The sequence below is a fragment of the Bos taurus genome, chromosome 5 (genome assembly GCF_002263795.3).
Source record: "Bos taurus isolate L1 Dominette 01449 registration number 42190680 breed Hereford chromosome 5, ARS-UCD2.0, whole genome shotgun sequence".
Classification (NCBI taxonomy): Eukaryota; Metazoa; Chordata; class Mammalia; order Artiodactyla; family Bovidae; genus Bos; species Bos taurus.
The window spans coordinates 67,306,693-67,321,833 of record NC_037332.1 but is presented as its reverse complement, the minus strand read 5'-3'; the positions used below and the strand labels follow the sequence as shown (position 1 = coordinate 67,321,833).

At 45.1% G+C, this 15,141-nt stretch overlaps 1 protein-coding gene across 2 annotated transcripts in view; it reads right to left on the bottom strand.

Annotated features, from left to right (window-relative positions):
* The window catches only part of STAB2 (stabilin 2), a 172,172-nt gene that overhangs the window by 123,404 nt on the left and 33,627 nt on the right, over positions 1-15,141 (bottom strand). For both annotated transcript variants that reach the window (XM_059886141.1, NM_001206679.2), the window contains exons 7-12: positions 11,317-11,442; positions 9,852-10,048; positions 7,908-8,041; positions 3,326-3,459; positions 1,656-1,738; positions 86-235 (exon numbers count right to left, since the gene is read on the bottom strand). In XM_059886141.1, the coding sequence (XP_059742124.1) occupies positions 86-235; positions 1,656-1,738; positions 3,326-3,459; positions 7,908-8,041; positions 9,852-10,048; positions 11,317-11,442 (824 nt within the window). The remainder of the gene's footprint in view (positions 1-85; positions 236-1,655; positions 1,739-3,325; positions 3,460-7,907; positions 8,042-9,851; positions 10,049-11,316; positions 11,443-15,141) is intronic.

The window sequence follows — 15,141 nt, the reverse complement described above, 5'->3', positions numbered from 1 at the left end:
CCCTGGACACCAAGAGAGCGCCCGCTGTGGCCATCGACTCAGTGGACGCTTTGGTTCGGAGAGTGAAGATCAGAGAGCCCCTTACCTTATCTTCACTGAAGATCTCTCCGGACTTCCCCGTCAAAGTATAGAAGGTGTCTGTGTTGTTCATTTGCTCAGTGCTCATCTGCCCAGCAATTATATGGAGTTTCACAAAGTACTGAGCAGCTTTGTTATCCAGCAAAAATTCATTTACCTGAGAAAAGAAAGCCTATTTCTTCCATCTCTATGGAGGTTTGGAGGAGAAAAATGAGGTTTGGGACTCAGGCTATGACTTGTTCATCATCAAGAACGTCAAAGTGAGTGTACAACTTGAGTCTGGGCTCTTTCAGGTACAGACGACTATCCCAGAGTTAAACTCCCCTGGGCCAGGTCGTAAAGGGGGCAGAAATTTGGAGAGTGGGAGCTGATACATGGTACGCTCTCAAACTCTGAGGCATGCTCTAGCAGGGAACCAGTGGGGAGCACTGGGGCCAGAAGGACCAAGGTGGGTGGCAAGAGTCAAGGAATCAGTCATCTTGAGCCCAGGAATCAGTTGGGAATGAAATATGAAGTTGTGTAAAAAAACAGGTAGAGTGGACAAATGGAGATTTTGAATAGAAAAATTAAGAATTTTTAAATCCACTGGACCAAATGGACACTTTGTCAATATTATATAATCAACAATCTAGGCTCTGTTACCCACCCCTATTTTTTATTGCTTTGTGTATTTTTTCTTACCTAGTTGATAGTAAAAAAAAAAAAAAAAAATCCTGTGTAAATTCAATCTCTATATTAAACCGGCGATCACATGCAAAGTGTCTAGCGCAGGCACCTTCAACATCCACTAGCTCTCCTACCCCACAGGGGAGATGTGAGTGCATCTTCAGAGATTAATGACATATTCATCTTGGGCAGATGAATGGCGGTGGCATATTAGGAGGAGAGAGTCTGAAACTCTCTGGGTGTTGATTTAATTCAGCACACATTACAATCACAAAATATCTTGGATTAAGGTAAACCAATTCCATATGAATCAGTATGTTCACTATCTACACTAAACCGTATCTAACTATGGCGCTGATACTACCACAATGGGGCACCTACACCAGGTACTGTGGTTTTCATTCCCACTGGTGGGCATTATCTGAGATAGCGGCTGCTCCCATTGAAGACTACACTTCTCTTCTAGTTTCCTCTATCCTTGTTGCCATTTATGGTGATTTTAAAGAAACAAATACCTAGCTGGTACGTAAGTTTAATTCCTCCTGTGGTGAGTGAGCAGTTTTGCATAAAGCAAATCTTATTTAGCATGTGACAGCAGCTGAGAACCCTTAGGGATTACCCTTGAGGGGTAATGATTGGAAGAGGGCACTGGGGGGTCTTGTAGGGAGCTGCAAATGGTCTTGCTAGATACATGTGACGGTTCATTGAGCTGTGCACTCCTAATCGGTATACAATCCCTAAAGGTGTCATATTTTACAAAAAGTTTACAAAAGAAATTGCCATCCTTGTCATCAGTAGATTTAATTTTAATGGAGGTTTCCTACTTTAGATAAAGAGGATACTGTCTACTAAGGTTTTTTTTTTTTTGCCTTAGCTCCTATTTATAAAATAAAGTTATTTTAAATACTTACATTGAATCCTTTTAATCCCTTGTCTGTCGGCAACAGCACAGTAAATGGTCCCAGGTTACTCAGTGGCCAGGCATAGGCTTTGTCTTAGGAGCCGAAATACACAAAGAAAGAAAACAGCAAATGGGTCAGTGGCACATGAGGAGTAAAATCAGGCAATGACCCTTGTGGTCCACTTAGACCTTCTGACTCCTGAGTTTCTCTGTTCTAACTGGTATTATGCAGGCCCTAGAGGAAGTGAGATGCTAAGAATGTGAAATGTTCCTCACAACTGCGTGATTTTCCCTGCAACCACCGTCTTGGCTCAAAGATACCCTGGGATGAGAAGCTCTTTGAGGGTCATGTGACAAAAATCATTGGCCACCTTCTGCCCCTATGCCTGATTTTTCAAGCTGTTACCATCTTAGTGAGTAAAGATGTAGCTCTTGTTTCATCCAGGAGATGGAAGAGCTCAGAAGAGCCTCATGCTTGGTTTAACGCTTTGCGGCTGCCATTGTGACATGCTCAATACTTTTTGAACAAAGAACCCCTGTCTTTTCATTTGTACTGGGCTCTACCAGTTTCATAGCTGGTCTTGTTTCCATGTTCCTGGGGAGCTGGGACAGCAGGCTGGGCTCTGTGCTCTCACACACGAGACCACGTGTCCTAGCACCTTGTAGGCCAGGCAGGTGAAGGGTGACTGGGCTTTGTCCAGAGAAATGCCTGAGGGTCTATACAGCCTGCAAAGGACACTGCCCCCTTTGTCTGCTCTCACTGATATTCTAAAAGCACAGAGAGGAAGGAGAGAGATCCCAGAGGCCCACCAGTGATGCCAGACTGCCCATGGGGTGTCTTGCAAAGAGCAAGCTGTTTGTGTAGGATGCATGTTATCTGCCTTGAGAACACAGCACCGATCCATGCAGAACACTTTCTTCCCTGTCTGTGCTCTTTCTGGGAAATTGTGCTTGCTGACTGGTCAGTTCTAGAGACTGATATGTTAAAGATTTGTTTGATTGCTCAAGCCCATTTTCTGTTGATCACCAAAATTTGTGTCTTGTTGAAAATCTTGTCTAATGCTGTAATCGGCTCTATTTCATATGTGAGGGAGGGGTAATGACCTCTTGGGGGCTTTTGGACATGCAGGAGGGTGTTTTTGGCTGTCACCTTGTCCAGGGGCTGTTGGAAAATGCGTCACTCTAGATTGTTAGTGGTTCGGGTGGGAAAGGATGCTAAACACCCAGCGATGAGTGAGACGGTCGGTCACGTGCCATCAAGACTATGCCCTACATTCAAACAGCACCTCCACTAAAGAGCATGAATACCGCCTGCCAGTATTACCTGTCAATGTTGTTTCCCATCTGGAGGACCCATAAGGTCAAGGGAAAGAGGATGGTATCCATCCTGACGTCTGTAGCTGCCTATCTCACTGCTGTTGCAGACCTATTACTCAGTGGTGACCCCAGGACCTTTGCCTCAGCTGCTGCACTACTGGATCTCTTGGCACTAACTCCTGTCTCCTTGGGACATCTGTCTGTCCATTTCCTTCCACTTGCCCTTCCTAGAAAGGGCTGATCCTGCTAGATAAGAGGCTTGCCTATCCTGCACACCCCTTTCTGAGTGATTGTGTGTCTCAGATATCCTTGCCCACCAGAAGGCTGCCTTTTCTGTGGAAATGTGCACCCATGCCTGCATACCCAGGAGCGAGATGAAAGAGGTCAGCCTTCCTTGCCATTTTCCTCTGGGTTCGGTGTTTAATTCTCTGAGTAGCTCCATGATGTTTCCGTAACAGGTTGAGCCATCGCCTACGTAACCTTTCCGACAAGTGCATCTACAGAGAGCGTGAAAACATATTTTCAGGGTCCCAAAGTCATTGGATGTTGAGATCATACAGTTCAAACCTCTCACTGTGCAGAAGGGGAAGATGATGCTCAGAGTGGGATAGAGACAAGGCCAGAAGAGTGGGATGAACACAGTTGAGCCTTCCTAATGTTCTGGTTAACACACAGCAGCCCACAAGAAATGGATACTTAATACATTATGTGCGTATATGTAAACATTGCTTCCCTGGTGGCTCAGATGGTAAAGAATCTGCCTGCAATGCAGGAGACTTGGGTTTGATCTCTGGGTTGGGGAGATCCCCTGGAGAAGGGAATGGCAACCCCCTCTAATAGTCTTGCCTGGAGAATTCCATGGACAGAGGAGCCTGGCCGGCTACACTAGATTTCTTTGTATACTCTTTGTTTTCAATATTTTTTCTAAGCATGAGCAAGAGCAAACTCAGGGAGATAGTGGGGACCAGAGAGGCCTGGCATGCTGCAGTCCCAGGGGGTTGCAAAGAGTCAGACATGACTTAGCAACTGAATAACAACATGACCAAAAGCCCATGTACATCAGAACCATTAGGACTTGCTACAAATGTAGGGTCTCAGTCCCTACTGCAGAAGCACAGAATTAGAATAAGCTGAAGCTGGCCTCAAGTACAGAGTCAGAGGTGTGGACCTATTTGAAAGCTTCTTCCCCTCCTCTTCCTTTCTGAGATCTCTGCTCAACCATCCCTTCCTAGGGGAACCTTCCTTGATTTTCCATCCCCCCCACACTTGGTGTGCCATATCCCCCTTAGTGTGCCATGTAGCTCGTGGCACCAAGTGGCTCTTTTCTGCAGCACCAGTTCCAGTTGTAATTTTATCCTCATCTGAGTGGTTATTTGATTAAGATCTACTTCCCCTTCTGATTTGAGAAAAAAGTGAGGACAAGGGCAATGTGTGTATTCATTCATTCTTATAAACCCAAGATCCAGTGCAAGCCTTGGTCCATAGTAGGTATTTAATGAATAATTGTAAAATAAACAGAAATACATAAACAAGGAAAGTCACAGAATTTTATATAATAGTTTAGGTTCGCAAAAGAGAAATGGAATTAAAGATGTACTAGCAGTGGTGTCCTGGTAGATGTTAAACACCCAAATCTCCAGGGGAAAAAATAGCTCTGATTTGCAGCCTTTGACAATTTCCATGGTTCACACTCCCGCCTCGGCCAATCTCAAACTACCATGACACTAACCAGCCAGCAAGTTCCTGAGAATTTAATCATCGGCTCTCAGGACTCAATAAGCCCTAGCTTTAGCAAACCACTGCTCCCTAGCAAAGACTGGCTGGCGGCTGGCTGAAATTGGCAAGGTGCTTAGGAAGGTGACATTCACCAGGATCTTGGCGATAAGTGAGAAACAGGAGATGGGGAAGAACAATTCAGAGAGGAGAGATGCAAGGGTGAGCAAGCATACCACAGGTATGACTCATATGTAGAACAATTTCAAAGAAATTGTTCTTGCTAATCCAGTTATGTTTCTAAATCAGTCCCATGGCACAAAGATATATATCTTCAATGTTTGCTGAAAAAATGTTTCTGAACAAATCCCTTGCTTGGATTGCTGCAATGACTCCCTAATTGGTCTTTCTGACCTGAGTTTCCCTCCCATTAAGTCAGTCTTCCACACAAGCCCTGGGTGGTCTGTCCTAGATGGCAATCTGGCATCTCTGTGCTTAATTCTCCAGCAGGGGTCCCCAACCTCCAGAATCTAAATGCCTGATGATCTGAGGTGGAGTTGATGTCATAATAATAGAAATAAAGTGCACAATAAATGCAGTGTGCTTGAATCATCCTGAAACCACCCCTGTGCATGGAGAAGTTGTCTTCCATGAAACTGGTCCCTGGTGCCAGACAGGTTGGAGACTTCTGATCTATGGGATATAGTTTAAGTGCTTAGCAGGCATGGAAGACTTCAAAGAGGGGAATCTTGCTTATGTCTCCTTCCTGCTGTTCATGCAAAATTCTAGCAACAATTTGCCTTTTTTTCTAGACTGTTCTGTTCTTCTCAGGTGGGTGTCCTGCCAGGACCATTCTCATAGCCCAGGTGTGACCTGCTCAGGGCAGCCTTACCTGACCTCTCAGCACTTTCCCCACAGAAGCATCCTGTTGGTACCCCTACCACAACTGTTCCTACTAGAATGGACCCGTCAGGTGTTTCCCCCTTTGCTAGCTGGCAGTGCTCCTAGAATCTGGATCCCACCTTATTTCTTCTCCTTGTATTCCAGCATCTGGGACAGTGCCTCATTGATGAGCCAGTTATTTCTGAAGTACCTACTGAAATCTAGAAACTGTGCTAGGCGAGAAGGCTATAAAGACAATAACAACAGATATCTTGCTCTTTTAGCATCATGTTGCTGGAAATAAGCCTGAAAACAAATAATTGATGACGACATGAGAAAGATTACTTAACATCTTTGGGCCCCAGTTTGCTCATCTGTGAAATGGGTTTACTAACAACATTAGGGCTATTGACAGAAGAGACAATGCATGGCTCATCTTCTATGACCAATGCAGCATGATTCAGAATATTCTGCATAGACTGATTACCACATCGAGAAGGCATAGACCAAATAAATCCCTCTTCTGGGTGAACTAAATTACTGATGGCCCCATATTTTATCAATGTCACTCAGCCAGCCTTTAACCTAGGCTTCGTCCCTGTTGAGGCTCCCTGGTGGCTAAAGAATCCACCTGCCATGCAGGAGATGTGGGTTCAATCCCTGGGTTGGGAAGATCCCCTGGAGAAGAAAATGGCAACCCACTCCAGTATTCTTGCCTGGGAAATCCCACAGACAGAGGAGCCTGGTAAGTTACTGTCCATGGGGTTGCAAAAGGGTCAGACATGACTCAGTGACTAAACAATGACAAAAACAACTTCCCAGCTGAGGATAGTTTTCTTTTGAGGGTGGTAGTCAAGGAGACTTTTTAGTGACACACAGACCCCTAACATTGATGATTAGTTCCACTGACATTCTAGACACAAGTTTTAATGCAACTTCTATTATTCTGATGTTCCAGTTTCATTTTTCTATTTTATCTTCTCAAATGCAGAAGAAATAAAATGTTTAAAGTGTTCTCAAGTTTTCTCAGAAGATAGTACAAAATATGTAAGCTGGCCAGTGCTGTGATCACTGTCAGAACCTGGGTTTCAGCACAGAACGTGCTCTGCGGATGTGTGTGTGCCTGTGTGTACGTCTGGAAGGGGTTTGTGTGTGCGTGGTGTGTATGGAGTGCTTTCTGTGTGCCAGGTTCCTCTCACAGATGGATGAATGCAATCTTATTTAATCCTCATCCCAGCCCTGCTTGGAGGCTAAAGTTTTCCCCTTTTGTGACAGAAGAAACAAGTCAGAAAGGTTAAGGGAGGTGGCAGAGCTGGGTTTGAACCCAGGGGTTCTGATACCCACGCTCTTTCTCTTTGCACAGAGTGTACAGATCCATTTACTTGCCCAGAAAGAACACAGTGACCATCAAACCTGGGAAAAATCCACCCATTCAAGACCCATATATAAAAGGTATGTTAGAGGAAGCACAGAAACTGTTCTATGTCTACCGTGGCTCTGAGCTCACTACAGCAGAATGGGCTTTTTGCAGATGGTGGTGACAATGAGAACCAAGAGTAGCCTTGAGATGCAAGCCTCTGCCTCGGAGACAAAAAGACTTGGGTTCTAGCCTTAGTTCACCCACTGATAAAACATAACACAGCTGAAGAGGAGTTTCCAGAACATTCTGTCATGAATCTTCACGACTACTGTATGAAGCAGACATCACCGCTCATTTTATAGATGGAAGAACTGAAGCTAGAAAGACTACATCATGTTCCCAAGGTCATGAATCTGACAGATACCAATGTGGAGACTTCAACCCAGGTCTTTAAATTCCAAGTACCATCTTCCCACCAGGGAAACTGTGCCTGTCTCAGGAATTTTCATGCAAATATTTTTTACTCAAGGTAAACCCCTTCTTTTGAAACCTGGAGTCCAGAAAGCACCACTTTTATATGTTCACATTCCCCAGTTTTCACTTTCCCCTTGTTTTGCACCACTGCCAAGCACTGTTTCATAGATGACATGTGCATTAGAGGTCACACTCCTGTCATTGCAATGGACATTCATTTTCCCAGTGGCAATGGCTTCATTCTCCCATGCTCTGACCACTTTACACCATGTTTTCAGATCAGGTCAATATTTCAGGGTGTCAAGATCACTATCAAGGAAATCATTATTGAACAATTCATTGATTATACAAAGACGTACTGAGCCTCTACTATGCTCCTTGCATTGTGCTATGTGGGGGTGGGGGTGGATGCAAGGCCGAATAAGACACACTTCCTGCCCTTCAAGGACATTTTGGCATTGACTGGCCACCACCTCCCCGTCTTGGAAACACCGTGGTGGAACTGAAAAGACTTACTTGGTTTGGCCTGGTGCGATGGTGGTGCAGTCTGCATGCGTGTGGCAGGGGTTGTTAGATTCACACACATCGGTCATACTGCATCCCACTCCAGGGACAAAGTTGCGGTAATGTTGCTTACACTCGCAGTAAGCCTTCAGCAGATGGGAAGAGAACAGAATGGTTTTCATTAGTCACTTAGGCTGACATTCTTAAATTCCTGTCTTTATCCTGGCATGCAAGCTGACTTGGGGTAGGTCTAGAGCATGGGCTGAAATTAAAATTCATCATTGTATCTAAAATTGGAAATCATGTTTTCTCATCCATTTGGGAATTCATACACTTTGTAATTCACCTTTCAGTTTCCTGGTTTGCTAACCCTGGGCCTCCCTGGTGCCATATTTCCTGCTTTTAGATTTAGATGGTGGAGATCGACATTCAGATGTATTATTTCTCTAAAATAGTGGTTTTCAACTGGGAGTCTCAACCCAAGGGACCTTGGTAATGCTTGGAGACATTTTCGATTGTAACAACAGGAGAAGGGGCCAGTGTCATGAGAGGCCAGGGATGCCGCTAACCATCCTGCAATGTACAGGACACTCCTTACAACAAAGAGGTCTCAGGTTCAAAGTGTTAATCATGCCCAGGTTGAGGAATGACTTGCTCTGGAAAAATGAATGTGAACAATGTTTCTGTGTGAACGATGTTTCTAAGACTTGAAAATAAGCCTGGGGACTTTTTTTTTTTTAAGGGACGAGATATATTTTTAATCTCACTCCCTAGGTACGGGGCCTTGATTCACAATGTAACATGACTTTTCCCACGAGGGATCTCATTTAGAAGATGGGAATTCAGCCCTTTGAATTTCTTGCCAACCCGCCTCAGAAATCGATAGCAGAAATGTTGTGAGATGTATTCTTCTTCTTAGAGATGAGATCTGGTGGATTCTTTGCAGGGCACTCTAGGAGCATCCCCAGGGCATGCAGATGAGACTGCTGGGGACCTGTGGCTGGTTTTGGTCAGGCACTGAAGCCTTTCCTTTCCCTCAGGCAGCTGTAGTCTCCTGTATGGATGGATTTCCTCCACTGGGCACTTCACGTGCAATTATGGCTGCAGTAAGTAAAGTGAAGTCGCTCAGTTGTGTCCGACTCTTTGCGACCCCATGGACTGTAGCCTGCCAGGCTCCGCTGTCCATGGGATTTTCCAGGCAAGAGTACTGGAGTGGGTTGCCATTTCCTTCTCCAGGGGATCTTTCTGACTCAGGGATCGAACCCAGGTCTCCCGCATTGCAGGCAGACGCTTTACCCACTGAGCCACCAGGGAAGATCACATGGCTGCAGTAGGCACCCACTATTTGGTGGGTAAATGAGATATTGGGGAAAGGTATCTCTTATCAGGATTCTGCAGCAAAGGTCTCCTGACCAGGCTGAATTTTACGTGGCAAGGTCATGATGTGATTTAGAGAAACACATATGGCTTACTGCAGGGCATCTTCATTGCTCCCTACAAATCTGTCCATGCTGCCTAACATTTTATCAGCGTTTATCTTTTTTGGGGGGACAGTTTTTTGGTCCTTAGAGTCCTCTATCACTTTGAAAAGACATTAGAGAGAATGGAGGATTGTGGGCGAAAGTCAATTACATATTCACTTAACAGTTAACAATGAATTTCTTAGTCAAATTTGAGTCATATGTATGTATTTTGTCAGTCATCAAACGGGACGGGGATAGAAGAGACAGTGAAGTTTCGACTAGATAGCTGCGCAAAGGCAAGTTCAGAGGGTAGATTAGGGCTCACTGAGGTTGACCCCAAGCATGTGGGGGTCTGGCTGGGGAGGAAGCCCAACCTGAGCATGGAAAGGGAGAAGTGGGAGAGCATAGATGACAAATTACACCCCTGCACAGTTTGGCCTTTGGTGGGTGGTCCTCCTCCTGTTCGCGTCAGTTCCAGACACCCTTAGCTCACCTGTCCAGGCCCGCTGTATCTGCATACCGTGGACTCTGTTGGGCAGTTTCCGAAGTTAACCTGGCAGGGGTCCACCGGGAGGCACACCTGGCCATCCCCACGGTAGCCTTCTTGACACGTGCACCTGTGCTGATTTGGTCCCAGGTAGGTGCACCGAGCATGAGGGTGGCAGATATTTTGTGAACACGGATTGATGGCTGGAGAAGCAATGACCAAATAAGGTGGTTACCACATGCAGGGAGGGAGAGGGGAAATCAACTGTGAGGGAGGGAGAGGGGAAATCAACCAAGTGAAAAGTGAAAGGCGCTCAGTTGTGTCCGATTCTTTGCGACACCATGGACTCTGTAGCCCACCAGGCTCCTCTGTCCATTATATTCTCCAGGCAAGAATACAGGAGTGTGTAGCCATTCCCTTCTCCAGGGTATCTTCCCAACCCAGGGATCGAATCCAGGTCTCCCGCATTGCAGGTGGACTCTCTACCGTCTGAGCCACCAGGGAAGCTGCACAGGCAACCTAACAGTTTCAAGAGAGAGTAAAAAACATTTCATCTTACCTTCTGGATCACCTCCACCTACCAAATTGATTTATATATGCCTTGCAGGAATGATGGAGAAGGAAATGGCAACCCACTCCAGTACTCTTGCCTGGAAAATTCCATGGACTGAGAGGCTCCTCAGAGCCTCCTGGTAGGCTATAGTCCACGGGGTCGCAAAGAGCTGGACACGACTGAGTGACCTCAGATAACTACCAGTACTGTGATGATGTATTATTATGCCATGCTATGTGTGGATTTAAATATAAAGTGGCATGAAAGAAAGCACTAACATTTATAGAATTTGTAATATGTACTGGCCCTTTTCTAAGCATTTGACATATATGAACTCAATTAAGCCTTACAATCCTCTAGGGTAGTTACCACTATTATGCCCATTTCATAGACAGGAAAATGGAGGCACAGGCAGATTCAAGAATTCGTCCAAGGTCATGTTGTCAGTTAACAGGCAGATCTGGGATGTATACACAGATGGCCTGGTTCCAATAGCATGTTCAGAACCGATTATAACCTCTCATGAAGTGAAAGAGCATGGAAAGAAGGGAGAAAGGAAGAAGCAAACAAAGTACATCCTATCCTAACACTGATTCAGGTAATATAAAGCAAAAACATATATATTTAAGGGATCAAACCTGGGTATCCTGCATTGCAGGCAGATTATTTACTGTCTGAGCCACTAGGGAAGCCCTAAAAATCTATAGATACACTTTGATAACAGGAGAAATGATCATTTATTGAAGAGCTACCACATGATGAGCATTTTGCCTAGAATTTTTAATATATATCATTCAACTGCACCGAGAAAAATAGAAGTGTTCATTGTGTTAATATTAAGAAGGCTGTGAGGCATTTTTCTGATGAGGAATCTAACCATCTTAATGAATAAACCTGCAGGATGGAGGTTCTACTCACGCTCGCAGTGTTTGCCATCGCCTTTGTAATTGGGAAGGCATTTGCATTCTAGTTTGATTTCATCTTTGCTGGAAGGTGAGCATCTGGAATTTTCTGGGCAGAGCAAGGCTGCACATTCCAGGATGGCTGGAAAGGAAGATTGTTGAGGTAATTGCATTAGTAGTACAACCAGTTCTTAAAAAAACAACTCAACAAATACAATATTTCCTATTATTACAAAAGTGACCACAGATTCCTTGTAATAATTAAAAAAATACAGGATTTGTAAGGCAAAAATTAGCTGTCTTTTTAGTTTCATTCTCCTATCCCACTCTCAAAATAATCAATGGCAAAACCCAACATAATACATTTACATATAAGACATTTTTTAAACAAAATGGAATCCTGTTAAAATATTTAAGAACTTAATTTTTAATTTAACATTATGGAGGTATTTTGGAGAAGGCAATGGTACCCCACTCCAGTACTCTTGCCTGGAAAATCCCATGGACAGAGGAGCCTGGTGGGCTACAGTCCATGGGGTCGCTAAGAGTCGGACACAACTGAGCAACTTCACTTTCAGTTTTCACTTTCATGCATTGGAGAAGGAAATGGCAACCCACTCCAGTGTTCTTGCCTGGAGAATCCCAGGGATGGAGGAGCCTGGTGGGCTGCCCTCTATGGGGTCGCACAGAGTTGGACACGACTGAAGCAACTTAGCAGCAGCAGCAGCATGGACGTATTTAAGGATGTACTTTGATCTCTAATGACTGCATAGTATTTTATAATATATCAACAGATGGTGCTTAGATGGCTTTTTAAAAATGATAAAGAATCTGACATAAGGAGCCAGCTTGCAAAGCAAACAATTGGGACTGACACAGTAACACGGATGCTGCTAGAAGATATGACATGCCGGGGTCAGAGATAAAGGACAGTTTATCACTCACATCACCCACAGTAGCCAGAGGGTCAGCATTTTTGAACCAGTTCTTCCAAGCCCCAGTTCCCACCAGGCAATGCAAAGAGGGCCAGACTGAGACCTGAACAGGTGTCATTACAGAAGACATGCCCTGACTTAGGGAAGTGAAATGCAGTTTTGTTCGTTTATCTTAAATAATAGGCAATGTTTTAGTTAGGGCCTGGGTAAGAGATAGAAATCACACAATTATTTAAACAGGGAAAGTTTTAGTATAAAGATTCATGAACAGATTAAAATGGCCCCTGAGAGTTAAAAAGAATTGGAAAGAAGGGAGAAAAAGAGCCATCACTCCTCTTGGGTTAAGATCAGAGCAAGTCCTCCTCCCTCCAGAGCTGAGACACAGATGTCACTGGAAAGGAAAGGATCTTGGTCACTTCTATAGTGGAGAGGTTGCTGAGGTGTCCGATGGTGAGACTTATTGGACTCCATCCCTCTGGGGCTCCAGGGAAGATCATCCACGGGGAGGTGCTAAGCCTTAGGGCTCCCCTGGCGCCTGGGCAGGCTGCTCACCTCAGGACGTTACTGGAAGTAGGAGCTGAGAAGCCCATGCTCTCAGAAGCATGGTGCACTCCTGTGTGTGAGTGGGGCGGGGTGGCTTCAGGAGCCAGCTGTGTGGCATGAAGGTGGGTGGTCAGTTCTCCAGGTGGCCAGTCCTGCGGGGCCCCTGGTGTGGATGCGGCTGAGGGGAGGGTGTGCAGAACAGCACGCCTACTCCTGAACTGGGGCACCAGCCTCACTGTCCAGGACTCCTGGTTGATGCTGCTGCTGCCTGAGTCAATCACCAGACAAGGCATGCAGATATCAAATACTGGAGCATCCTAATCCCCGCAGGAAGCTAGTGCTGGAGAAACTGTGCAGGGCTGAGCAGTGGAGCAAAATTGTGTTCTTCAGGAACCTGGTGAGCGTGCTAAGCCAGAAACAAGACAAGAAAACCCTTCCTCCTTTGGTGTCCCTTTAGCGCCCTCTATTGGTGAGGTTTCACATCTTGCTGGCAGGCAAATGAGAAATATTTCAAAGCCTACTTTATATTCACAGAGCAGGCAAGAAGGGTGAATTTGGAGCTGAGAGGCAATCCATTAACAGGCAGTAAGTGTGCGTGTATTTGCTCCCAAGGGAGGTCTTATATATTCCAAGGCTGGTCGCTATGCAGACATCCTCAGAAAGATGTTGGAACAAAGGGTAGTCAGTGTATGACTCTCAGTTCAGTTGCTCAGTCATGTCTGACTCTTTGCAACCCCATGGACTGCAGCATGCCAGGCCTCCCTGTCCATCACCAGCTCCCAGAGTTTATTCAAACTCATGTCCATTGAGCCAGTGATGCCAAACAACCATCTCATCCTCTGTTGTCCCCTTCTCCCCCCGCCTTCAATCTTTCCCAGCATCAGGGTCTTTTCCAATGAGTCACTTCTTTGCATCAAGTGGCCAAAGTATTGGCGCTTCAGCGGCAGCATCAGTCTTTCCAATGAATATTCAGGACTGATTTCCTTTAGGACGGACTGGTTGGATCTCCTTGCAGTCCAAGAGACTCTCAAGAGAATCTTCTCCAATACCACGGTTCAAAAGCATCAATTCTTTGGCGCTCAACTTTATAGTCCAACTCTCACATCCTGGACCTTTGTTGGCAAAGTAATGACTCTCAAGATGTGCACAAATGTGAGGTACACATTTGTCTCCCAATACTGGCTGGCTGAATCAAAAATTCAGAGAGAGTATCTTACATTTAGGTCTTTTCCATTTTGAGTTTATCTTTGTGTATGGTGTTAGGAAGTATTCTAATTTATAATAGCTAGGACATGGAAGCAACCTAGATATCCATCAACAGATGAATGGATAAAGAAGCTGTGGTACATATGTATAATGGGATATTACTCAGCCATCAAAAGGAATGCATCTGAGTCAGTTCTAATGAGATGGATGAATCTAGAGCCTATTATACAGAGTGAAGTAAGAAAGAGGAAAACAAATATGATATATTAATGCATATATATGGAATCTAGAAAGATGGTGCTGATGAACCTATTTGCAGGGCAGCAATGGGGACGCAGTCATAGAGAACTGACCTGTGGACATGTGGGGAAGGAGATGGTGGAACTCATGGAGAAAGCAGCATGGAAACAGACATATTACCATATGTAAAATAGATAGATAGCCATTGGGAATTTGCTGTATGATGCAGGGAGCTCAAACCTGTGCTCTGTGACAACCTAGAGGGGTGGGATGGGGTGGGAGGTGGGAGGGAGGCTCAGGAGGGACGGAAAATATGTATACCTATGGCTGATGCATGCTGATGTGCAGCAGAAACCAACACAATATTGTAAAGCAATTATCCTTCAATTAAGATTAAAATTTAAAAAATTCATACAGAATATCCCCTCACCTCTTCCATAAAGTCAAATTGTTGCTGGGAAGGGGCTGCCTTTTCAGAGTCACATTTCAATCCCCCCCTCCTTTGCATCCATGTGGGATTATACGACTTGCTTACATTGATGGAATATTGGCCATCCTATGTACCATTCTAGACTTTATAAGCAGCTTTTTCTCTACACTCTATCCCTCCTTCTGTGGCTCAGTGCAGAGCATTCTGAGGTTCTATAGACTGACAGACACACACAGTGGAAAGCTCTGGATCCCTAAACACCATGTGGTGGGAGCTGGTATCAGCCAGGAACACACACATCGGACTGCTACCTGAGTAAGAAATAAATCTCTGCCGTGTTAAGCCAGAGCATCCCCAAATTCTCAGGTCACAGTGTCCATGATGTTTCCGTGCCCTTCAGCCTTAGCCCGTCGGTGCCCTGGCAGCTGTCGCCTGCCTGCCGGGTGACTGCACTCCCATGCTGGTTTAGCAAACCAGCAAACTTCTC